Source organism: Acartia tonsa, chromosome 14, assembly GCF_053477335.1.
Source record: "Acartia tonsa isolate MP-2025a chromosome 14, ASM5347733v1, whole genome shotgun sequence".
In the NCBI taxonomy this organism is placed as follows: Eukaryota; Metazoa; Arthropoda; class Copepoda; order Calanoida; family Acartiidae; genus Acartia; species Acartia tonsa.
In genome coordinates, this window is record NC_137273.1 from 19,612,155 (window position 1) to 19,637,918 (window position 25,764).

Consider the following 25,764-nt stretch of genomic DNA (forward strand, 5'->3'; position numbering starts at 1 on the left):
CTCCCTCGGACTTATGTCTGTCGTCGCGTCGCGGCATTACACGGACGGAGTTACCACAATACAGCAAATTTATTTGTCAATGCGAGTTAGGTGTTTTGTGATTTATGATATCAATTAATACAGTTTAAGAAAACATTTAAATTAATACAGCATGGTTCGTTTTTCATAAAAATTTCAATTGTAGATATTAAAATTAAATTTCCTGGCGTTTTGAGAAAAGAAGAAATGGACTCAGACTGCATTTTTTGGCTATTTCATATTTATTTTATATTTTTGGTCTGATTTTCAAACTTTTTCCAGATTGTAATTTACTTAAACCATCGTCATCAAACAAAATAAAACAAGGTTTTGTAAGTGAGCTATAATTTCTTAGGATAAAGATAGCTTTCGAGAAATTATAAAGTCAAAATTTTTGTCGCTCGTAGTGTTGGAATTGACGGTTTATAAGAAAAAGGAAATAAAGGTGTTTTTTTGCTACAAATTACTTTTTAGGTTTAACGTCTTATATGGCCAGTTTGACCATCTAGCTATACTATATCTATTCAAATAGTAGAGAGAGAAAGAAAGCTAATAAAAAAAACAATAGATTTAAAAAAGAAAGAAAAATAGCAGAATTTTTGCAAGTGAGATAAAACAAAGGGGAGGAAGAGAAAGAAATAGAGAGAGAGAGTAAACAAAGACGACAACATCTATAAGTAGTGAAGCACAAAATTCATAGAATGTACAAACAGACAAAGTGAGCTGTTCAGATCCCAAAACAAAGTAAATCACGAAACCTTGAAAAAATAAGGTTTATGTCTTTTGAAGCATGACCGGCAAACAGACGAACAAAGCAATGTATAGATTCGATGCACATTTGTCATATGAATCAGCATTACAAAATAAAAACTGAGAAAATTAGAACCCAGTAAAAGTGTCGGACTGATTATGACGTAAACAAAATTATTAGCCAATGAGAGGCCACTATAAATTTTACCATTGGTCAATAATGGCCTCTCATTGGCTAATTTTTTTTACGTCATAATCAGTCCGACACTATTACTGGGTTCAGAAAATTACATTTCTCCATAGAGTTACAGACTGACTTACGAACAGACAAAGTGAATTATAGAGTAGCTTCGCTTCAAAAATGAGGAAATATTTGTAAAAGCCCAAATGTCCGTAAAACTACTAAACAGACGCGCGGCTGATTAGGTTCATTAGCGTATTATATTTCTAGCAGTGGGTATAATGAAGCAAAAAAAAAGAAAAAAATGGGTATAGTCTCTTTCGTGACAACGCCTCTTAAGGGGCGTTTTGTCGTATTTTCACGGTAGATTTTGATAGGTTATTTTAAATTGTGTTTTGTGATTGCCCAGCAGGGTTATAGCCCCCCACAGGGGCTAGAAATAGGAGAAAATCTACTGTGAAAATACGATTTAATGCCTTTTAAGAGGCGTTGTCACGAAAGGGACTATACCCGAAAAAATAATCAGAAACAACAAGGATGTAAAAGTAAGAAGAGCAAAGCAAATGGGTGGAAAAAGGAAGCATTAAAGACCTTTAGGACAAAAGGCCAAAACGGACAAAATAAGTTTTTTTTTATGATTTATGCCTAACCCCTATGATATATTCTAACCCCCCGGGGCATATGCCTGCTGTTCCCTAGCAGGGCTACTCTGTACCCAATATAACCTAACCTAGCCTAAGGTAAAAAAATATTAAATATACAAAATGTTAGGTCTTAAGATTTTAGGTCTTTTGCACTGTTGCCCTTATTAGGGTTAAATTAATAATAAGGAATATTGCATTTCATTTTGTTGATTTAAACCCACACCTGAAAGCCTAGGCCTAAGTTAATAGGCGGGACTGAATAAATAATAAATACAATAGCAGCAATAATTTTTTTTATTTTAGAGAAATTTATACCCAGAGACAAAATAGTTTGGAAGTTAATATTTTCCAACATTTTAAAAGCAATTACTGATTTTTTATTTGGCCCAAATCAAGCGCATCTCATTACCATGCAATTGCACAGTTAGGACTTCTGGAAAGAAGATCTTGCAATCACATTTGACGTCCATATAATCATGCACATCAATATTAAAGCAAAACTTATTAGCCCATTTCATAAAAGACTATAGGTCGACCTCTGGAAGTTTTAGGTCGACCTATAGAAGCTAGAGGGTTGACTGATTTTATAAAGAAAAAAATCAGTTGACCTCTGAAAGTTATTTGTGAACTGGGCACAAATATTCATTTTTCATTAGAGAGGTTTCGTGATTTTTTCTTGATTTTGTCATTTTTGATTAAATAATTTTATATTCAATCAATCAAGATTCTTATATTTAACCCTTGGTATGTTTTTATACTCTTTGCCCTTCAAATAAAGAGCACTTAGATATTAGAGTCGCCATTAAAGCTATCATTAAAATTTCTGTTTATTTTAGTCCATCTTGGCTGAGCTTGATTGGTCAAGAAGTTTCTGTTTCAATTAAATTTATTCAAATCATATTTTATATTCACATTTTATAAAAATACTTAACAATAACAAATAACAATAAATTACAGTATTCATGATTTTAATACACATTTTAAATTAGTGAAATATTGTTTGTTTATTAAAAAATAAGATTTGTCATATAATACTTGCATTTTATTAAAGATATGGGTAGTTTGGTAAATATAAGTTCGGTGTAATAAATAAAATTTATAGGTTGAGATTCTTAATTATCTGGTTTTCGAGTATTTAAGTAAATCCAAAAACAGACACAATATTTTTTACAACTTACATTCAGTCTTGATAAAGCCATCGAGGCTAACAACCAAGGGGACTAAGGGGAGCTAATGTCTTTTTTTTTCTGTCCAAACACCCAGTATATAAGGTTATTTTTTTGTCTTCTAGTTGTGCATGTTGATAATTATCGCATGTTGGGCCAAGGAATTCTCCATACTATGACAATTAATCTGATATAGCAGTAGTGCCAGTTTTAACCTCTTTAGGTATGACACGGTGCGCTCAGTGTAACTTTTCATTTATTTGGTATCATCAATGACAGCTTGAATCAAAATTGAACATCGTCTTCCTAATGTAAAAAATTCATCAAAATAAAAATCCTATAATATTTTTACAAATGTGTTTAGCATCTAGTATATAATTATTTACTTGATCCGCCTGTCTGATTTAAGATGTTTATTCTTTATAAAGGTTTCAAGATTTTTTTATATGATTAATTTGGTATAGCCCCTTTCGTGATATCGGCTCTTAAGTGGGGTTTCGTCGTATTTTCACAGTAGCTTTAGGTTAATTTACGCTAAGTTAGGATAGATGATTGCCCCGCAGGGGCCAGAAATAAAAGAACAGCTACTGTGAAAATAGGACGAAATGCCCATTTAAAAGGCGATGTCTCGAAATGGACGCGATTGATTTAATAGTTTCTGAATATCTGATCTATGAATTTCGTGCTTCGCTACCTATTAATGTTATCATCCTTGTTTTAAATTGAATTATATTACCTTTAATACAACCACCAGCCCTAAGTCTGCAAACATCAGGACACGGCGCCACTTCCCTAGATAACATTTTAGATGCTTTCAAAAAAGGTTAAGTAAAGTTAGGTTAGGTTATATTGGGTAGCGTAGCTCAAAATTCTGAGCTGGATCTTTAAATCCTTTTATTGGTGCGCTAGATCGGGGTGCGCCAAATTTCAGCGCGGCATTCCATACAATGCTGTGCTCTTATTGGTGGAAAGTTGGATCGCCCCGATCTGGCGCACCATTAAAAGGATTTAAAGATCAAGATCTGGATGGACATCCGGAAAAAAATGAACTTTATAGCTGTGTCATAGTGAGTGATCCAACACCCCAACAATTAAGTAAATTTTAATGAAACTTTGGAAAAAATCAGTGAAGAAATCAAACAAACGTACATGGAAAAAGTATTGTAAATTGGTCAAATCAATGGATTTTCATAGTCTAAGCATTCCATCTGTTTTAAGTGCTATCCAAATGGATATAGAATACTTGGATATTGTGACAAGGGAATTTTTTCGTCAATTTATCAATTTAGGTTGTTAACATAGCTCTCATGTATTGGTCAATACGTTCCTCCGTTGCCAGGGTAAGGGGATTGTGTAAAGTCATAAAAAGGGGAGGATGGGGGTTTCCTTATATTAGCCAGCTTGAAGAAACATTTTATCTCACAACATCCACATTTTCTATATCCAATGTATATTTTCAGCTGGGATAAATATTTGAAAAGGGTATGTTCTATATCCATACCTGTTCATATACATGTTGCCAAGGAAAGCAGAAGCTGCTATTGTAAATGGAGCAATTAAAGATGTTCCACTTAGTGCTGCTGATGATACTATTAATCCTCCACCTAGACAATGCATTTCACATTTAAGGAGGATGTGCTTAAGGACCATTTGGGCAGGGGGGGGGGGGGTTTACTCGAGAACCCTTAGAGCTAGAGGGAGCTAATTTTGGATTTAAGCTTCTATGGGGCCAAAGTTACTTTTAAAATTATCGTCGACCCCCCACCCCCCCCCCCAAAATTTTTTTTTTTTGGGGGGGGGGTAAAAATTTTTTTTATTGCATTTCTCGCCGAATTAGGCAATTTGGAATCATTTGAGACCATGTTATTTTTTTCAAAAATTTTTCGCCTTACAAGCAACCCTGCGGGGGGACCGCCGCTCCCGCCGTCCGCCACCAAAAAAATTTTTTTATATTGCATTTCTTGCCGAATTGGGCAATTTGGAATCATTTGAGACCATGTTATTTTTTTCAAAACGGAAAACGGCGGCAGACGGCGGGAGCGGCGGTCCCGCCGCCGTTTTTTTTTAAAGATACCAAAACTAAGAGAGTAGCATACTGTATTTAAGATATACCTTCATAAACGAGAATTTGAAAAAAATGACTAAGTCCCCCCGCAGGGTTGCTTGTAAGGCGAAAAATTTTTCCCCTTACAACCAACCCTGCGGGGGGACTTGGTTATTTTTTTCAAATTCTCGTTTATAAAGGTATACATTAAATACAGTATGCTACTCCCTTAGTTTTAGAGATAATTGGATGAAATCTTTTTGATTGTGTCACTTATTACCCTAAGTTTTGGTATCTTAAAAAAAAACGGCGGCGGACCACCACTCCCGCCGTCCGCCGCCGTTTTCCGTTTTGAAAAAAATAACATGGTCTCAAATGATTCCAAATTGCCCAATTCGGCAAGAAATGCAATAAAAAAAATTTTTTTGGTGGCGGCGGCGGTCCCGCCGCCGTTTTTTTTTTTAAAGATACCAAAACTTGAAGTAATTAGTGACACAATCAAAAAGATTTCATCCAATTATCTCTAAAACTAAGAGAGTAGCATACTGTATTTAAGATATACCTTCATAAACGAGAATTTGAAAAAAATGACTAAGTCCCCCCCGCAGGGTTGCTTGTTAGGGGAAAAATTTTTGAAAAAATAACATGGTCTCAAATGATTCCAAATTGCCTAATTCGGCGAGAAATGCAATAAAAATTTTCTTTTTTGGTGGCGGCGGAAAACGGCGGCGGACGGCGGGAGCGGCGGTCCTGCCGCCGTTTTTTTGTAAAGATACCAAAACTTGGGGTAATTAGTGACACAATCAAAAAGATTTCATCCAATTATCTTTAAAACTAAGAGAGTAGCATACTTTATTTAAGATATACCTTCATAAACGAGAATTTGAAAAAAATGAAGTCCCCCCGCAGGGTTGCTTGTAAGGCGAAAAATTTTTGAAAAAAATAACATGGTCTCAAATGATTCCAAATTGCCTAATTCGGCGAGAAATGCAATAAAAAAAAATTTTACCCCCCCCCAAAAAAAAATTTTTTTTGGGGGGGTGGGGGGTCGACGATAATTTTAAAAGTAACTTTGGCCCCATAGATGCTTAAATCCAAAATTAGCTCCCTCTAGCTCTAAGGGTTCTCGAGTAAACCCCCCCCCCCTGCCCAAATGGTCCTTAAGCACATCCTCCTTTTATAGTAGCAAAGTTACTCTGTAATTCGTTTTGTAAGTTCGTCTGGCCTCCAACGCAAAGAGATTTACCCATCTGCTATTAAAGATAGACCTCTTTATATACATTCCCATCATTATGAAGAATATGAGCATCTAACACTCATAGCAGACCGACTTCTTTGAATGAGCTTTTTAGCCATTTTTTCTTTACTGATTTCCACATATCTTTTATGTTTTTTATCCGATTATAAAATTTTTTTTGGGTAATAGTCAGGGGCTACTATGCAGCCCATTAATTCCATTTGAAATTGTAGAAAATTGAATATTCTATCGGAGTAAAGTTGGAGTAAAACTTGTTTTTTTGTGTGTAACTGAAAGGGAAGTGGGTAAGAAGGGGGAGAAAAATGGGAATGTGGTTGAGGGGAACTTTTCACTTAGAATTGTTTGTCAGAATCACATTCCCTTTTTGCTGGGTAATAGTAAAATTAAATTTCTCGTCGTTCTTTTCGGGATTTTTTCCCGTTATTTTAGAACCTAGTAATAGTGTCTAACTTTTTATCTTTGTGACGTAACAAAAATCCATCTCTTTTTTATGGGTTTCCTTTCCCACCTCCCCTTTCATCCTTCGATTTTTGTTACGTCACAAAGATAAAAAGTTAGACACTATTACTAGGTTCGTTATTTTACTACAGTCCTTGACCTACAAATTAATTTACAGAATAAAGATGAGAAGTAAGTCTGCCAAATTATAAAAAAAAAACTTATTAATAATTAGTTCTTACCTACAATAATTGCAGTTTCTGTCACACCAATGCAATTGTTAGAACAATGTTGTACATCTAGAAAAAAAATGAATAAAAATTGAAAAATTTAATGAAAAAAGTTTGAAAAATCACATAATTCTATCCTATAATATAAAGTATTGAGGTATTTTTTCTTCTTAGCTTACCTACGATATTGATAACTACTGAACAGATTGAGTTCTTCATTTTAGGGTTCTTACCTTAGGCTTATTAGTGCTTGCTGATACGCCCCTAAAGGCTTCTGTGGATGGGGAGAGGGGGGGGAGGGACGAACCCCAAATTTTCAATTTTCAGAAGAGTGATAGAAGATGGATGAGTTCTTCGTTTAACGAGATCCTGTTTTTATTTTAGTTTCAAAAAGAAAAAGTAAAAACAATTTTTTTTGTTTGGAGGGGTCATATTTTATTGCAAGTGTGGAGATACCCTCCCACCAAAATAGTTAAAAACCTTCCCTGGACCTAAAAGAGGCTTTACTGTAAAGTAGAACCATTTAGGTTCAGCGGTTAGCGAGATCCTTCGCTACAGTCATAAAAAAAGCTTACTTTACTTTTTATAATAGGATTACCTCCAGAGGCTGTAGCACATTGGAATCTAAGAGCCTCAACCTCCTCTGTTGAAGTTCTTGAGCATCTGTCCAGAAACAATTTCTTCTTTGTCATGCTCCAATCACACTACGAAGAATATCGTAATTACCTCTTAAGGGCAGGATTCTCCTTCGATTTTTAATGATTATCTTGAGAACCCAAGGGCATTGTTATAGCAATGCAATATTCTAACGCCCAATGGTAGATATTAGGTTAAGTAACATACAACTGACATTCCCTTTGATTGCACGACCTTTGTTTGAAAAGTCCTAACTGTGCATGGTAATGAGTTGCGCCAGTTTATAGGCCAATGCATTCCCCCTACTCTAACTATTTAAGACTCGCCTATGGCATAGCAGCAGTAGGAATCTGTTTTAACGTCTTTAGTTTTGACGCAGTTTAGAGCCGAGACTTGAACCTTTTACCTGACGCGTTTGTTAATTTTAAAACAATTTGAGGGGGTTAAAATGACGAGTTTCAAAGTTTGTGGAGGAGTAAAAATCCCATCAATCCCCCCCCCCCCCTCCCACACTTAAACATCTATGTTTGAGTATACCTTTTCTCTGGGAACATGTGGCATTGCTGTTAAACAATCCTCTTTCTCCCTGTCATTGATATCTCCAGTCCCCTGGTTGCTGGCACAGTAATCTGGCTCCCTTCATTTAATAACATACATAAGATGAAATTGTCATAAATCTCATTTATTTATTTCAATTTAGTTTAAGTAAATTTAGTGTCAATGTTGGATTATCCTTCTATCAAAGTAACATGATGTGTCTGTCGGATTGTGAGTAGCTTACTAATTGCTAAAACGATATGATTCTTCTTCAGAGTGTAGGTTATCTAAGGTCCTGGAAAGGTTATGACCATTTGGAGGGGAGGGAATCATCAACCTCCCAAGAGAAATCTCCCTCAATTATTTTACTTTTTCTTCATAAAACTAATATTCAAAGTGAGGGTCAACTCACTCCCCCCTCACACTACCTTAAGTGCCCTCATAAATAATAGACTTTACCTGAACCCATAAGGAAGAGTCATTCCATAGACGAGAGCTATCCATCTGATATAACAGATGGCATCCAGGTACACTGTGGGGTTGAAGGATTGTCTGCAGTTGAAATAAGGAGGTAAATTGAATATCTTTCTACTCAAATCATTTTGTTTAACAGTTTGTAAATCAATTAGGTACCAAATATTTTGTTTATTGGATTTATAATGACAACTTTATTGTTTAAAGCAAATGTGACAAAACTACAAAAAATATCGTTTTCTTAGCCCCTGAAGGCCAAAGGCTATGTCTAACAAAACTGGTATTAATATCATGATTTTTATTTTAGCCTTTGTGGAAAATTGTCTGTAATACAATAATATCAATCATTTTTCAATGGCTGAAAACCGGTATTGAAGCCATACTAGTAATTATTTCTTTAAAAAAATATTGCTATATGCAAACTTTATAGGCAAAGTTTTAACATTATTTTGCATATTGATTTCTGCGACAGCTGTGTGGCTCACAGTGCCTTCGAGTTCGAAGGTGCTTTGACTTTAGTGTCAGAACCTAAATTGGGACATAGTGCACTTCATTACCCTAGGTTAGGTAACTTCATTTCACTTTTCAATAAAATCTAAAATGCAGCGGTTTTTGAGAAAATTAGATTTAAAAATTTCAAGTTCATTTTTCACCCACTAGGAGTTACTGCATAATCATGACAAGAAAAGCAAAGATTATTTATTTAAAATTTTGAACAACTTTGCTTTTATAAAGTCAGTCATAAAACCTCTCTATATATGATTTATTTAAGGCTGAATTTCCGTGACCTTAGCAAAGCAATTGATAAAAATGGCCATTAATTAACTCACTTCAGGAGTGGATTTATGAAGAACTTTATAAAAGCAAAGTTGTTCAAAATTTTAAATAAATAATCTTTGCTTTTCTTGTCATGATTATGCGGTAACTCCTAGTGGGTGAAAATTGAACTTGAAATTTTCAAATTTAATTTTCTCTAAAACCGCTGCATTTTAGATTTTATTGAAAAGTGAAATGAAGTTACCTAACCTAGGGTAATGAAATGCACTATGTCCCAATTTAGGTTCTGACACTAAAGTCAAAGCACCTTCGAAGGCACTGTGGGCTGTTATATGAGATAAAATTATTAGAAATCACACCTTCCTAAAAATGAATTGTGTTCTAGTACCAGCTGAATTAGTACTAGTAATTGGAATCTGTATACATCCCCTGTGAAAGCTCATAGGTCCCTGGTAGTTATCAATATAAATTTTGCTATTTATGGCTACTTTATTCTCATTATTAGTTTTATCTCCTAAAATTTGGTGTAACCTAAATACATCATTATGTAAAAATAACATGATGTCTGTCTGTCAATCTGTCTGTGTGTAGCTTAAGATCTCACCAACCTCTGGAAAGGTTCGCCTTTACAGTGCAGCTTCATATAGTTCCTGGGAAGGTTTATTACTATTTTGAGAGAAGGTACCAACATCACCCCAAGAAAAATTGTCCATGGAAGAAAAAACCGTCCCGCTCCCAGTAAAATTTATTTTTTTATTTTTTGAAACTTAAATTGGAGCGTCGACTTTCCCCCCTTCCCTTCAGTGTCCATAGAGGACTCTAGGGGTGAAGCCGTTGCTAGATTTTAAAAGTTATAGTTGAAGAATTCGGATAAACAAAAAAAAAATAAAATTTAGTAGCATTATGAATTTATTCCTGAAAGCTGTATCTGGAGAAACTTGAGGATTTGAAAGGTCTCAAAATTCCAGATCCTAACAAAAATCATTAAAAATATAATTTTACAAAAAAATTATAACTAGGTATGATTGCATTTACTAGTGGCTCGCCTTTAGCCTCTAGTTAAGAAGCTCCGAGAGGGTTTGATAATGTTATGGTAATTTTCTTTATTTTGGGGAAGAAAAATATCCCTAAGAAGCACAACTCTATCGTTTCACCTGTTATCAAAAGCTTAATACGGATAGACATTGTACACTTTGTATTACAACTAGCGGCTTCGCCCCTAGCCTCTAGGGGCTTTGCCCCAAGAGGTGATCAAAAATAAAATTAAGGCGAAATTCGTAAAAGGACCAAGGAAATCTTCAGCAAAATAAAGGACCAAGGAAATCTTCAACAAAAAAAAAATATAAAAAAATAAAATTAAAAAAATAAATAAAAAAAAATAAAAATAAAAAAAAAATTTAAAAAATAAAAAATTTAAAAAAACTAAATTTAAAAAATGAAGAAAAAAACATAAAAAAAATATAAAAAACTAAGAAAAAAAAGGACCAAGAAAATCTTAAAAAAAAAAAAAAATGGTTTTTGTTTTTTGTTTTTTGGGGGGTTGGGGTTGTCCCACCCCCCAAGAAAATAGCCTAAAACCACCACAGGACCAGTAGGTATATTCCCTGAAGAGTAGAATCTGATCGGTTCTGTGGTTACCGAGATCTTAAGGGACAGACGAACGGACAGACAGACATCATTCTACTTTGTATTATAGATGACGCCATAAAAATAAGTCTTAAAAGGAAGGATGAGAGGAGAAGTTTGAAAGAAAACCAATAAATAAGAGATAGATAATAGACTATTTTTATGACGTCAAAGACGACACTTTCCGCTGTTCCACTGATATTTAATATATATTTGGCTCGAAATGAGTTACCTGAGGCACCGAAATTTGGACAGCTATTGTAGGTAGGATCTCTGGAAAAAGAAAAATACATTATGTTCAAAGATTTATTATTTATTATTACGTAATTTATTGGTTTTTAATTAGTTAAGTAACATAAGATCACAAATAAAAATTGTTGAAATATAAAATTAGAAAATTATTTACAAATACTACATAAACTTTATTTTCAGTATATTTCACGTGATTTGTCTTCTTTGACTACTCAGAATATTTAAGCTATTAATTAGATAATTTTAGAACATATTTTTGCAATAAGTATACCCACTGGAGGCCTCTAAGATAATTTTAGTTTCGAAAAGAAAATTTAAAAAAGATTTTAGGAGGGTTTATTAACACCCCCCCCCCCCTCCCTCCCAAATATAGATGTAAATCTTCCCTACTATCAGGGAAAAGGGAATGTGACTCTGACAAACAATTCTAAAGGAAAATATCCCAACAATTCCCTTCCCCTTTTCCTCCCCTTCTTACCCACCCCTCTTCAGTTACATAAAAAAACAAGATATACTCCCACCTTACTTCCAAAGTTTTTGTGATTTTTTGTAGAAAACTGATTGTTAGAATAGCTAGGCCTGTCTACTATAAGAAACTTCTCTGTAAAGGAAAACCGTATATGTTAGCTAGATCTGAAGCTAGAGACACACTGACAGACATCCTGTTACTTTTTAAAAGGGCAATAATCACAATTGATTCACCTGAAGCACACTGACTTTGGAGGATAATATGTATTTGTTTTGCCTCCATTATATTCAATGTCGAGACAGTCAACATTCTCCATAAGTGCTTCCTTGTGACCATATTTGTCCTGTAAATCTTCGCTTAGGAAGGTATCTGTGTCAATAAATCTATCATAGGAGTCACCAATGTCCCAACCTTATTTGTATATCATATGTTAAACATGTACACTTTGAGGTGGAAGGGAAATATATTGAAGTTACCCTCCCCCCATTTCTAATTTTAGTTTTGAAAAAAAAATTTTAAAAGACATTAGATAAAAAGCTGAAAACAGGCATAAGGAAAAGGGGATAACATGTTTCATACATTCTCACATTGGTAAATTCAATAATTACATTAGTTGTTTAAATTCGTTTTCTGAATATTTTAGTAAGTCATAAAACAGTTTCAGAATTGAATTTCCTTACAAACTTTTTAAAAAAATATTTGAAATGATAAGGTTTGTTATTGTAAGAGTTTTTAAGGTGTAAGGTTAAATTTTTCTGATTTTGAATTGAAAGCATATGATAACCTGTAGAAAAGCCTGTTGTCTGTTTTCCGTTCTGTTGTACATATTCATATCTTGGTTTAGGTAGACAAGCTGGCCATATGTTGTTCTTGTTGAAAAATTCTGAATTTTTCAGATTAGTATCATCAACAAGATACACTGCTATGTCATGTCCATTGATCATATTCTCCGGATCAAACAGAGGATAATTTATAATTTCTTTGATTGGAAGAATTGTTTCTTTCTCTGGGGAGAAGAAGAATGATTCTGATTGTGAAGATTCCTCGCCACAAATAATGACCATATCTTCAGGGTCTGCAAGATAACTCTTGGCATCAGCTGTACAATGATGGCTTGCTCTGAAAATATTAAGTAATAAGGAGTGTGTTCCCAGTATGGCTTAGAATTTTAATAATATCCTCTGGATTCGAACCAGTTCTGAAAAATCCAAAAATGAATTCTTGTAATAAATCTATTGGGAAACAAAAAAATTCTCAACCTGCAATTCAGTACATAATCATCATCTCCTACAGATGAACAACAACATGACTCCAAAATTCTTCCCTTACCATCCTTACAGATATAATTACAATGTGCAGCTGACACTAGCACAGTAGGCTTTGGAGGACCTAATTACAGGAATATTAAATTAATAAAACTTTTTGCTTCTCTTCATTTTTAGACAGATTCCCTTTCAAAATCAATACTTTTAGATTTGATTAAAAAAATAAATTACTATTGGTCACTAGTAACCCAATATTAAATATCAGAGATAAGTGTATAAAAATATTGATATTGCTGAATCGGCTATTGTAGCCACATTATCAAAATTATTTTGTAAAAAATCCTCCAAATTAAAAATCTCTAAAAAGTGGATAAATCTTCATTTAAATTTCATAATCCTCCTATGATTTTAGAACACATTTCTTCAAAAAGAAAATTTTGTTCCAAAAAAATGTGATCTTGATACCATTGCCGATTCAGCAATACTGGTAATATGACAGATATATTCAATTATAAGTAATCAAGATCTAAAAGTGTATCTTTTAAGCCAAAAAAATTTTTTCAAAGAGATTTAATATTCATTCCTGACAATAGGGTGACTCCACACTTGTGGAAGCTTCTGAAACAATTTTTTCATTGTTAATCATACAACTTTTTACCAGGACTCTAGAGAGACACCTATTCTGAAACTAACATAAAATTTAAACCATTTTGGATGCTTTCAAAATGAAATACCTACTATTTTATTTTTATTTAACTAACTAGATTATTTCAATGCATTTTACTTTCCTAAAAACATCTAAAATTAAATTTAAAATGAAAAATTTCCTAAAATTTCGACTCCGTAGGGAACAGCTCCATGGGTACTTTCTTGTATTAGGAGCCAGGGGGTTGGATTCAACTTTGTCCACAGATGGGCCTATCAGTCTAAAACATTGTTATTCAATTTAAATAGTGTTTTGCAGAATATAAGAGGTGTAAAGGAATGAAACCAAACCAATGGTGTGCATAGCGTTCCATGTAGGGTGAGGGATGGTTGTTAAAATAGGAAGGGCAATCATTCCCAATTTCAATTTTAAGGTAGGGTGTGAAAATCCTACCCTCCCCCCCTCTTGCAGGCCACTGATTAAAACTGTCTATGTTAGGATTTTAATGCTTTAACACTACGTTTATTATTAACCAACCTCTAGTTTGAAATAAATTTGAAAAAAGAAAGAGAAGGGGGGGAGGAGTAGTTTTCAATTTTTGTTGGAATTGGTGATCCTAAGAGAGTTGAATATTGGTCCAATAGAAGTAGGTATATTAGCAGGGGCAAGGCAAAAAGTTGTTGAAAAATAATTTCTTTCATAATAATGTCAATTTGAATAATTCCTTGTAAAACTTTCATTAAAATTTAGTTTATCACTCTTTTTTTGTTCACTTATAAGTTTTTCAGGATAAAAAATAATTCTATCTGGTAGAAATTTCACAACTTCTTTATCAACTTCTTGCAAGCTTATTTTTTCAGTTTCAACTACAATAGCTTCAATACTTGAATTCTTTGGGTTTGTGTTCAATTTGTTTTTGTTAAGATTTGGTTTGCTTCTTTTCTTTCGTTTGTTGCTGAAAGTTCCTAATATTGAAATAGAATTTTTTTTTAAATTACATTTTCTCTTTTCATAAATAGTTTATTTAGGGAAAAAAGTAGATCATGCAAATAGGGTAACTTGTTTAATGGGTATTTGCATGAAATGCATTTGAGCTTAAATTAGTGAACCCAAGTTTTATAATTATTTTATGATATTATATTCATATATAATGCATATAAGTTGAATAATTCAAATATTTTATCATGTAGTTTTTAAAACATCAAAAGCAAAGCTTTTAGAAGTGCCTTATTGCTTATTACTTACTTCTCTATTAAATACTAAAATAAAACGGTATAATTTTGATTTATGCAGGCCATATTTTTTTTCTGAAATGTCAACTTTAACAATCACCAATACATTATTTTACATTTTTAAGTGTATCTTAACAACTGTCTGTTAAATTTTCTTTTTCTGTCAGATATCTATATTGCTAACCCATAATTATCATATTCTATGAAAATATTTTAAGGTTTTCTACTCAATTTACCCCAACTCATTAAATCCACGTCATGCAACTACTCCTTTATTTGATACCTAATATGTCCCACAAGCTGGTAAATTCTATATTCCTGTATATGTTCCAGGAGCAGTATTTAGATATATATAACTGTAACTGGTCATCATTGAGAGTATATTTTTATCATAATGAAATCCCTAAAAATAATAAAAAATAAAATAAATTAAACAAATATTACTAAATATAACTAGAATTATTTAAAATGGCCAAATATTAAAATCGCTTACAAATTTTTACACGTCATTAAGTAAAATCGAAGCGGTGTAAGCTTTAGAGGGTTGTATGATAGAAAACAAATAGTATATATTTATAAATGCATCCCCCGAGATATCCAATCATAAAATCAAAAATAAAACAAGCGTTTTTAAATTGTTAAATTGACGCATGAAGTATGTATTTTTTACACCCTCTTAAATATAAGGGGGCTGGTTACACCCTCGCATATATGCCTCTCCGATAGGAATTATGGTGTAAACAAAAGTTCAGACTTCAGACTGGATCCCAATAAAATTATGAATTAACAACCTTTCTGAATATCTTATTACCTGCTGTGAAAAACCAACAATAACAAGTATGCAATCAACAATATTCTGGAGATTTGTATCAAAATCAGCATTTGCAAAAGTAAAGCCTCTATTTGTACATAAATTTCCATTATTCTGATTAAAACTAACATCAACAAAGTTTTTGTAATCACTGTAACAAGCATCAAAGAAACAGTTCCAATCTGCTGGTCGTCTAAAATCAAAGTTCATTACAGCAATTTCTGTGATTGATTGTCATTTGATTATTTCAGTGCATTTACTCTATAAGTAGGAATAGTCGTACAAGGACTTTGTAGGTTTCATAACACAACACAAGTAGAGGGGATTAAAAAGGGTGATTACCCCCCACCAAAACAAATTTCGGGTTACCTATATTTAGAAAATATATAATTGATTTATAAATTGATTTCATATCATGATGTAAAAGTAACTGACTATTCTAATTTTGGGGGAGGGTACCACCCCTAAAAAACATATCAGCAGATGAAATTACCTAGGGCTTGTAAACACAAGTATTCTAGATTGTTGGAAGGAATTACCATCGATTGTATATCTGACCGTTCTAGAGAGTATTTTGTATCTAAATATCGTCTCAGTATCAGTCCATGGACAGTCTCTCCAACAGTCAGCCTTGAAAAGTACTTCACCAGACCGAAGTGGTATTTCTTGTCTATATAATAATGGTTCCAATAGTTGCTTATTTATCATTCAAGAATAGATTTATTGGAGAAAAGTAACACGATACCTTATATTATTTTGTATGATGAATGACAGACCGACTGTCAAAGTAAATTACATATTGAATGCTCAGAATATTGTGAAAAATTATTTTGATACTATCATTCAAAAAGTTAGAAAACCAAAAACCTCAAAGACACTGCGACTCTGATAGGAACTTGACAACATATTCATATGTGCTGTACTAAATCAATCATTACTTGGACTAATTTAACCAAATTAGTTTTTTTTAGGTTTTTGATAATTCATACAACCCCCTTAAGTTATTCATTACAATAAAATACAATTTTAAAATTTATTTACTGTGTAAATATGCATAAATATGACGTTTTTACTGACAATTAGGTTGATTTTTACTCAAAGCATATATCTTGTAGAAAATAAAATGATTATAACTTTCGTTCTATTTAAGATAAATTGATGAAATAAAAAGTATATTCAATTTTATTATGCTGAGAAGTCACTTATTGATTTTAAGAAATAATAACCCCTTTGAGTGGGGGAGGGGGGGGGGCATAGGGTATCGACAAAAAAAGAAACTAATGTAAATTTCATTTCTATTGTGGGTTTTAATGATTCATATAGCAGCCAAACTGTTTTCAGGCAATACCCATTTGTCTGTCTGTCTGTCTGTCCCTTTGTCTGTCTGTCCTTTTGTCTGTCTGTCCCACCACTTGTCTGTCTATCTGTCTAACTGCCTCTCTTTTGGATTTCAATGAATCATCTAGCATAGCCTAATTGTAATTTATTAATGATTCAAAGACTGTCTATTACTATTTACCTGTTCCTCTGTCTGTCCGTCTGTCTATCCCTCCGTCTGTCTGATCATTCACAGGTTCTCTATTGGATTTTATCTAATTAATTGTCTATTATAGTCAAACTTTGATAATTCTTCTTGCCTGTCTGTCTGTCTATCTGCTGAGTTTCTACCCTTGGTCTAACAGACTGATTCACTTAATTTGTAAAAAATTAGATTTAACTAATAACATGGTGGTATCTTGTACCAAGAGATACACAAATAACCTTGTGTTGAAAAAAAACAAATAAAAAATTATTCAATTTCTTCTATGAAAAAAAGTGTAATACATGTTCCTTAAATCTCTTTGTACATCAAAAATATGTTTCAAATTTATAATATCAGGTTATATTCCATTAATTTATTAACAACTAAATTTTTTGACACCCCACTTATGACTTTTAACAGCCCCCTTAAACTAAAATCAAGGGTTATTTTATTAAGATTTTACCAAAACTACTTTACATAAGAAATTTATTACATTTCAAAATTTTTTTATAAAAAGAGGATTGGGATATATCTCCCTCCCAACATTAACTTTGAGCACTATTGTAAAATATATTAAAAGTTATAAACATATATCTATCAAGATCATTAAAGGAATCAATTCAAGTTTAAGGGGGGGGGGGGTTTAATGCAACCATCTCGTAATCAATGCGCAAATTGCACTTAGAATTCAAATTTCGTTACAAAACTTGGCATGAGTAATCCTTGGTATATCTATTTTCCCAAAATGAAACAAAAAGTTGGAAAAGTGACGGCTAACAGCTGGCGGCTTAGTCGTTTAGCCGCTTTTGGGCTATATTCAGGGCAAAACTATCATTAATTACATAGGAATCAACTTTTTAAAACATTTTTTTGCTTTAAACATCCATTTTTAAAATTTCTTGTACCAGCTGCTAAATGGCTAGAACTGGCTGAAAATGGCTGGGAGCGGCTAAGAGTATGAAGAGTAGATAGGGCTTGTGACATGTTTAGGGGTAGGTTTTTATTGGTACCGAGCTCAAAAATACTACTATAAATAGTGGGGGTCCATCCATTTGGCAGCTGGGGCTGTTACACAGACTGTTAAAAACCTACCTAGAGACACGTCACAAGCCCTATCTACTCATTCTACTCTTGGCCGCTCCCAGCTGAGCTGCGGCCATTAGCAAGCTGCCATATGGATGTTGTGTGGTATTTTTGAGCTCAGCACCCATAAAAACCTACCCTTAGACACATCAAAAGCCCTATCTACTCATCATACTCTTGACCACTCCCAGCTGTTTCCAAAAATTAAAATATGGTTATTGGTATAATTCCAAAAATTAAAATATGGTTATTGGTATAATTTAACATACATTAAAGCAAAAGTATGGTTTTGAAAAAAACCTACCCTAGACATGTCACATCTTCCAAAGTCAAAATTGCATACATATATAATACAATTTTTAAGGTCATAATTTACTATAAATACTGCATCTAAATGCAAACAAAATTAAAATTTTTATTTTTTAGTTATGTAAGAAAAACTCTGCAAAAATGGAATTTGACTTTGCAGATTACTTGTTACACCTTCATCCTTATAATAAAGTAACAGGATGTTTGTGTGTCTGTGTGTTTGAGTGTTTGTGTGTTTGTACAAAAGGATATCACTAACCGCTGAACCGATCGGGTTCTCCTTAACAGGGTAGCTTCTCATAGGTCCCGGGAAGGTTTATAACTATTTTGGGGGAGGGTACCACCACCCTCCCAAGAGAAATGACAAAAAAATCTAAATATTTTAAAATTTATGGGAGACTTCAATGTCAAATAAAGAGGTATCGTAAATAAAAAATTAACTTTAACAAACAAAAACATTTAAAGTGCCACTAGAGGCTTCTAGGGGCGTAGCCGCTAGTATGTTATAATTGAGACTGCTCCATTTTTTTGGTAAATTTCAGGTTTATATTGACATACTAAAATTGAAATTTTGTAAAAATCTTTAAAATTGAGATCACACAAAAGAACTAAAAAAACATTTTTTTTACAGATTTCAAAAACTTTGCAGTGCTCATGAGGTCACAATTATTGCATCACAGAAAAAATATTTAGCATGGGTCATTTTTTTGCTTAAATCAAACAATTTTTACTGGGGGCAAAACTTTTATCAAAATTTTTCCAGGGTGGGATGATTTAATCTACAATATATACTTTTGGCTGTTGACAGCTGTTCTCAGCCATTTTTGGCAGTTTTTAGCTGTTATGACAACGAAATCTAGAAATTAAAAAAAGTTCTTTTAGTAATATGTCCATGACATAAAGTTATAATGTTAATTAAGAAAAGTTTAATTCCATGGAAATATTCAATTTTTTTATATCCTTATAAGCCATTACCCAGCTGCCACTATTTTTGGTAGTATTTTTCAGCTCAGCACCCATTAAAACCTATCCCTAATGGATGATTCCTATTATGATTATTGATGGATTTGCCCTGAAAATAGCCCAAAAACGGCTAAACAGCTGAGCAAACAGCCATTAGCCATTACTTTTCCAACTTTTTGTTCCATTTTGGGAAAATAGGATTACTCATGCCAAGTTTTGTAATGAAATTCGAATTCTAAGTGCCATTTGTGCATTGATTACATGATGGTTGCTTTAACCCCCCCCCCCTTAAGCTTAACTTTTTGTTAAATTTTGAAAAACAGACCTACCAAGGATTACACATGCCAATTTTTATAACAAAATTTGGATTAATTGATTATGGGATGGTTGCATTAACTCCCCCCCCCCCCCTACATATGTATGAGAGCTTCCTCATGTCTTAATTTACTAATTAAAAGTTGTAGAGTACAGTTGTACAGAATATTGCAAGATTATTTTAGTAAAGTCTGGTAATTAATTTATCTAAAAATAGATAGCATATAATTATCTGAATCTGTGACTTGCTTATATACACCCTCCTTAAACACCCCCAACCCCACTTTATTTTAAGGGGTGTAAAATTATTTCCTTTACACCCCCTTGGAATTTATAGAGGGGTGTATCTGAGGGTGTAGGCTCTTGTCAAGAGGGTGGACATGGGTGGACACCTAGGGAGGTGTATCCATCCCCCTTAATTTTACAATGGTGGTGTAAACAACCCCTATACCAACCTTTTGCACGCCTTTGATCTTAACTATACTTTTAGAGTCCATAAAGTTGTAAATTCTGTAATTATTCTACAAAAATTTTCTTCCTAAATTGATATATAATTTTCGGGGTGATGTGGGGTGGACTAAACATTAAAATTTTATGGAAAAAAATATATCTTTAGAACATTCATGACTTGAAATTATCCCCCCTTTGTACTCAATACGCATTTTTTATTCTAAGTGCGTCAATTTTGCGTCTAAAGATACCCTTAGTTTAAGCATTAATTTCTCCAAAAGATGATAAAAAAAGATAAATTTTTTTTTGATAAAATGATAAAAGTATATGTAAAATAAAATAAACAGCAAAAAAAATTATAAAATTACGTTAATTGGAACGAAAATTAGAGCTTTTTGTATGCCTTATAAAATGCGTATTTCTCATAAAAATTGTTACGATTTCGTGTGTTGAGTAAAACTTTTATAAGTTTCCCATTTCTATAAGTGAGCGAGCCGCTGTGAAGACATTAGTAAATATGTGAAAAATATAAAAGTCCGACTGCCGTGGATGATTTCTTAAAACGACGAAATATTTAATTTTGTTATATTAAACTACAAAATTTTTTTTTAATTGGACAACAAACACAAAAGACATGGGGAAATATATGGAAAATATGAAAATAGCCAAAATCCTTCTAAAGGCAGTCTGATCACCATGAACGATTTATAATTAATTTAACTCCTTAATGATGGTATTGTGACATAAAGATTCAGTATCTTGAATTGGAAAGAGAAAATCACGTACATTTGGAATTATAGAGTAGCTTGGCTACTAAAAATGTAAAAAAATCAAATATTTTTTTTCTTCATAAAATTCATTATTAGTGGTTCACAGAGGGGGTACTGTCACCCCCCAGGGCATGCCACTTTCCATAATTATGGGAACCATTCCTGACACCACAATCTTCAAAGTCAGTTAGAACACCTCCATTTCTTAAAAATACTCTAAAAATATAAAACTCATATGACACAAATTATATATATTAATGACTGAAATTATTTCAGTAGTAATTAAACGTCTTTTAACAAGGATGACAATATCCATATGTGAAAACGGACAATGAGATCAAGAATAACAAAACCTATCATTTCAAAACCTTTCTCATATATTTTTATATCTTTTATCATTTTTATTTTTAGACTGGAAGCTTATTGGTATAGGATATCTTCACACAAAACAAATCAGCTGTTTTTCTTGAAAAATAACTGAGAAAATCACATTTACCTTAAAGAGTTACGGACAGACAACGTGAATTATAGGGTAGCTTCGCTACCAAACTGACTAACCTAGAGTAGAAAGTAAACATATCTCCAATTTTCTTCCAAACATCGGCCCACGTTTTATGCCGCTGGGGGCTTACTAAAAATACACAATAAATTAGGTTGTAAAAAAATAAACCACGGATGAAAGCCCAGGTAATCTTTCTATAAAAGCAACAGGATGTCTGTCTGTACGTACCGAAAGATTTTGTTAGCCGCAAAACCGATTTGGTCCTCATTTTCATAGGTACCCACAAAAAAATTAAATGGCTGGGTGTCGCATTATAAAATTTCCTCCACCTTTAACTCCCTAGAAGCCTCTATGGTCGTGGCCGCGAGTAATATAAAAAAAATAACATTCCTAAAATGATATACACAGCATTTATTAATTTGTTATTAACAAAAGATATTTCTTTGGGGGCGGGTATAATTATTTATTCACTGGGCTATAAACTTCCTTTAAAATCATGGAATGAGTAGTCATGCCGTTTACGAGATATTATAGGACACACACATAGACAATATCTTGTTACTTTAAGAATTGAAAGTTCATGCTAACCTGTTGTGAAATTGATCATAACCCAAAGATAGATAATTGTTATTCTCAAAGTCTTCATGTCTGGAAAAAACAAGAATGACAACATCCATAAACGTAAAGCTCTAAAATTGGAAGGAAGAACAAACAAAAAATTACTTTTTTAATGCTTAATAAGCAAAAATCAATTAATTTAGGCTTTCTAAATCGTACCTAACTGTTATTGGAATCGATAGGACAATTCTAACCTGTATAAATTAATTAAACTAAAAGGTAACCGTTACCATAATTATAGAAAAACTCCGTTTTAAAAAATATTATCTAGTTCATTTACCTATTTATTTATGTTGTTACTTTATTATGGTAATAATTGTTAGACTATTACTCTGCAAAATTTTCTCACATTCATTTTTGTACTAAAAATAAAAAATTACAATGGATTTAGTATACGTGGAAATATTGACGTCAATTTAGGTTGATAAAATGAAACTCATTTATTGGTCAGTTTAGAGGGGAGAGGAAAGGGTAAAGGAAGTGGATTAGAGGTATCGTTATTTATCCAGCTGCAAGAATCACTTTATTGATGTACACGAAAATCTGGTGCAACGTCTAAGATTACTTATAAAGGAGCTGAAACTAAAAACAACATTATTTTAAAATAATTATGGCATGCAGTTAATAAATCAAATGGTTGCAAAATTAAGAGCATTGCAAAAAAGCTGAGTGGAACAAGGGACTGGTAATTGACATTCCAGGCATTTTTGAAAATTGTTAGCTCTTTTCGTTAGACATGTTAGAATTGTCTTATCGATTTTTATTTGCAGGGTGATTCTTATAACAGTTAGGTATAATTTAGAAAGCGTAGCAACTCTATAACTGTTACCATACAATCCGTATGTCCTTTTTAAACATGCTGATTTTTTACTTTTTTTACAAACAGGTTTTATGTGATATACATATGATTTTAGAAATATTGATTGCTAGGGCAACAAAGTACAATGTTATAAGCAAACCTTATTTATAATCAAGTCTTACAAATGTAAGTATGTCCTTAACCAGTATCCTGTATTTACTCAGTTTTGCAACAAATTTATTTAAAATTAAAACATATATAACTATATTGTCTTTATTCAGTTCTGACACTCTCAAAGTGTTAATGTTCGTTTGTCCTACCATTCCAAAGCTTTGATTTTATGTATGTTAACATTCTTGTTTAAAGGGTAAATGCACCTTTATAGCAAACGTACATGAACAAAAACTTCCAACAAAAGCTTCTTGAAGGGGCTACTAAACCAATCAACATGCTAGACTTTTATTAGCATGTGAAAAAAGTCCCTTTTTTTATTTTTTTTTACCAATATAATAAGGATGACAACATCATCCATGAAAGCGAAGCTAAACAAATCAGACGACATGTGAACAATTACAAAGTTCATAACAATTGATTTAATATTAAGCATTGTTATTATTATATAGAATTCTTAACAAAAATTCCGTATAAATATAAAGGGATCTAAATGGATAAGACATTGGCCGATAAATTGTATTATATCCCCAATTATGATACATTAAATGAACCAACCACTCAAAATTATAAATAGTCCTCAAAGTTGTTGAGACAACGAATAAGAAATCGTTATTATAAAACTTCGGGGAGCAGTGTTATCACAGAATTACTTAAATAAAGGATGCTTGATGCGTTAGTACATACATTTTAGGACTTAATTATAGAGAAGCTTCGCTTAAAACATATACATGTCCTAAATCCACATTAAAAAAATGATGATTTTGTAAAAAATTATAGAAACTGTTACAGGATTCCTTACGCATAATCTAAAATATATATGACAATATGACAAGAAGTCTAAATTAACGACAAAAAATATCTGTTCAGGACATACGGACAGACCATAATCAAAATAAAGTTTTTTTTTAAAAATTGCAATTGAAAAAGTCATTGCACTGTAAAGTCGTCTGTAAAGTACAATAACCCTTCTATACATATACTTCTATCTCTCTCTCTCTCTCTCTCTCTCTCTCTCTCTCTCTCTCTCTCTCTCTCTATCACTCTATATATGTATACCAGCATCTACGCCCCTAGAGACATCTAGACTTATTTTTTAGACTTATATTAAAAGTAAAAAAACATTTGGGGAGGGGGGGTAATTTTTTTCCAGGGGCGATTTCTCTTCGGAATAGTTATAAACCTTCCCGGGACCTATGAAAAGCTACCCTGTTATGGAGAACCGGATCGGTTCAGCGGTGAGCGAGATCCTTTGCTACGGACAAAAAAAGCTTACTACTTTATATAATAAAATACCAGTATCTACTCCCCTAGAGGCCTCAAGGGGCACATAAAGAGGGGAAAGTCGCAACCCCCCCCCCCTTATATACCTTCCTAGGTCATATGACAAGCTACAAGTAAAGGAGAGCATTTTTGGTTCAGCGGTTAGTATGACAGATATTCATCATGTTACTTTTTTGTATGAATAATAATATGTAAATGTGATATAAAACATAATGTAGCTTGCATGCTACTTTCTTGCAATAAATCAATTTGATTTATTGCAATTCTTATTATAGTGATTTGCGATGATTTTTCATGCAGATCTACTCCATAATTAAGATCAAAAAGTGCAAAACTTTGCGTTTAGGCACAGTCATTCTTCTTATATTGCATTAATAATAAAATCACACAAACAATAAATACACTTTTTAACATCTTACTTTAAGTTATGACACGGTTTGAGCAGAAATAATTTGAACTCATAAACCAATAAAACAAAAAGTCGAGAGTTAACATAGTTTAAAATGAAAACAAAAAAAACATTGAGCCAAAATAACTTAAACTTTAAAAGTAAAAGCAACATTTTTAATAACTAGTTTGCACTATGTGGTTTCAAAATAGACTACAGTCAGTCTGAAGAACAAGACACCGTAAATAATGGATATATCATTCGTGGATACATATTGTGAGTGATTCTCGCATACTTTGAAAAAAATATTTCTCCTGGCTGGCTAATTTAAGATACCCTCCAACCTCCCACATACATTACTTAACCCCATTCCTTCCCCTAACCATGGAGCAACCTATTGACCAATATCTGAGAACTATATTAACAACCTAAAATGACGACAAAAATTCCCCTGTCACAATATTCACTTATTCTATAACTGTTACGCAAATAGCGTTTTTTACTGTTCTTTCAAAACAGTCAATTTATTAAACTCTTAAAGTAGGTAAAAATTAAATAAAGTTTTATTGAAACTTAAAGGATTTAATCTTTTATTTTTCAAATTTGTTGTATATGAATGTGAATATAAAGTTCTTAATTATGAATTTTTAAATCATTAGATTTTAATTATTTTGTTTTCTTTTATATCAAATTGCAAAATTTTGAAAAATTTAAGTTCTTATCTAATGAGTTTGACGTTGCGTACAGAAGCCATAAATGTTGGATCGCTTTTTTCCCTCTTAGGCAGTATTACAGAACACAAAAATTGTAGAGTAGCTTCACAAGGGAAAAAACCCAATCCTACTTTAAATTCTATTTTATTATGCAAAAATCTTAAAGAAACATCTAGAAATAAATTATCAAGAAAAATCTGGTTATGTTTAAAAATCAATGAACTACAGTCCTTGACATATAACTTTTCCACAATTCAACATATGAAAGACTTTTTCCTTCCCTTTTTTCTTTGTATTAATACTTGAATTAAAACTTTACCCTTTTTATGAACAAAAATAATCAAGAAAAATCCTGCTAAAATCAATGAACTATAGTTTATTGACATGTATCTTTTCCACAGCTCAACATATGCCTAATATTTT

General features: G+C 32.5%; 2 protein-coding genes across 2 annotated transcripts; both read right to left on the reverse strand.

The window, feature by feature from the left end:
* Nucleotides 1–2,467: 2,467 nt before the first annotated feature.
* Nucleotides 2,468–12,900, reverse strand: LOC145305847 (uncharacterized). The gene is made up of 13 exons (XM_080147669.1): nucleotides 12,760–12,900; nucleotides 12,285–12,619; nucleotides 11,734–11,911; nucleotides 11,012–11,052; nucleotides 10,068–10,124; nucleotides 9,517–9,601; nucleotides 8,362–8,454; nucleotides 7,903–8,002; nucleotides 7,328–7,433; nucleotides 6,742–6,798; nucleotides 4,261–4,363; nucleotides 3,496–3,551; nucleotides 2,468–3,065 (listed from the first exon to the last, which is right to left on the reverse strand). The coding sequence occupies exons 2-13, from the start codon at nucleotides 12,562–12,564 to the stop codon at nucleotides 3,016–3,018; spliced, it is 1,206 nt and encodes a 401-aa protein (XP_080003795.1). The 5' UTR covers nucleotides 12,565–12,619; nucleotides 12,760–12,900; the 3' UTR covers nucleotides 2,468–3,015.
* Nucleotides 12,901–14,953: 2,053 nt separating this feature from the next.
* LOC145305352 (uncharacterized) lies at nucleotides 14,954–22,353 on the reverse strand. Its single transcript, XM_080146970.1, has 7 exons — nucleotides 22,267–22,353; nucleotides 21,957–22,016; nucleotides 21,425–21,497; nucleotides 21,029–21,082; nucleotides 15,948–16,124; nucleotides 15,455–15,647; nucleotides 14,954–15,046 (listed from the first exon to the last, which is right to left on the reverse strand). The coding sequence occupies exons 2-7, from the start codon at nucleotides 22,012–22,014 to the stop codon at nucleotides 14,954–14,956; spliced, it is 648 nt and encodes a 215-aa protein (XP_080003096.1). The 5' UTR covers nucleotides 22,015–22,016; nucleotides 22,267–22,353.
* Nucleotides 22,354–25,764: the final 3,411 nt, after the last annotated feature.

What these genes read in the sequence shown, in the direction of transcription:
- LOC145305847 (XM_080147669.1), bottom strand. Translation starts at nt 12,564, where the DNA reads ATGGTCATTATTTGTGGCGAGGAATCTTCACAATCAGAATCATTCTTC. An exon ending in CTCCAGATACAGCTTTCAGG is followed by an intron (nt 9,602 to 10,067) that starts AATAAATTCATA and finishes ATAACTACCAGG; the next exon opens with GACCTATGAGCTTTCACAGG. An exon ending in GGCTGGTGGTTGTATTAAAG is followed by an intron (nt 3,066 to 3,495) that starts GTAATATAATTC and finishes TTTTTACATTAG; the next exon opens with GAAGACGATGTTCAATTTTG.
- LOC145305352 (XM_080146970.1), bottom strand. Translation starts at nt 22,014, where the DNA reads ATGAAGACTTTGAGAATAACAATTATCTATCTTTGGGTTATGATCAAT. An exon ending in CTTGTGTTTACAAGCCCTAG is followed by an intron (nt 15,648 to 15,947) that starts GTAATTTCATCT and finishes CTTTGATTTTAG; the next exon opens with ACGACCAGCAGATTGGAACT. An exon ending in TTGTTGGTTTTTCACAGCAG is followed by an intron (nt 15,047 to 15,454) that starts GTAATAAGATAT and finishes TATTATTTTTAG; the next exon opens with GGATTTCATTATGATAAAAA.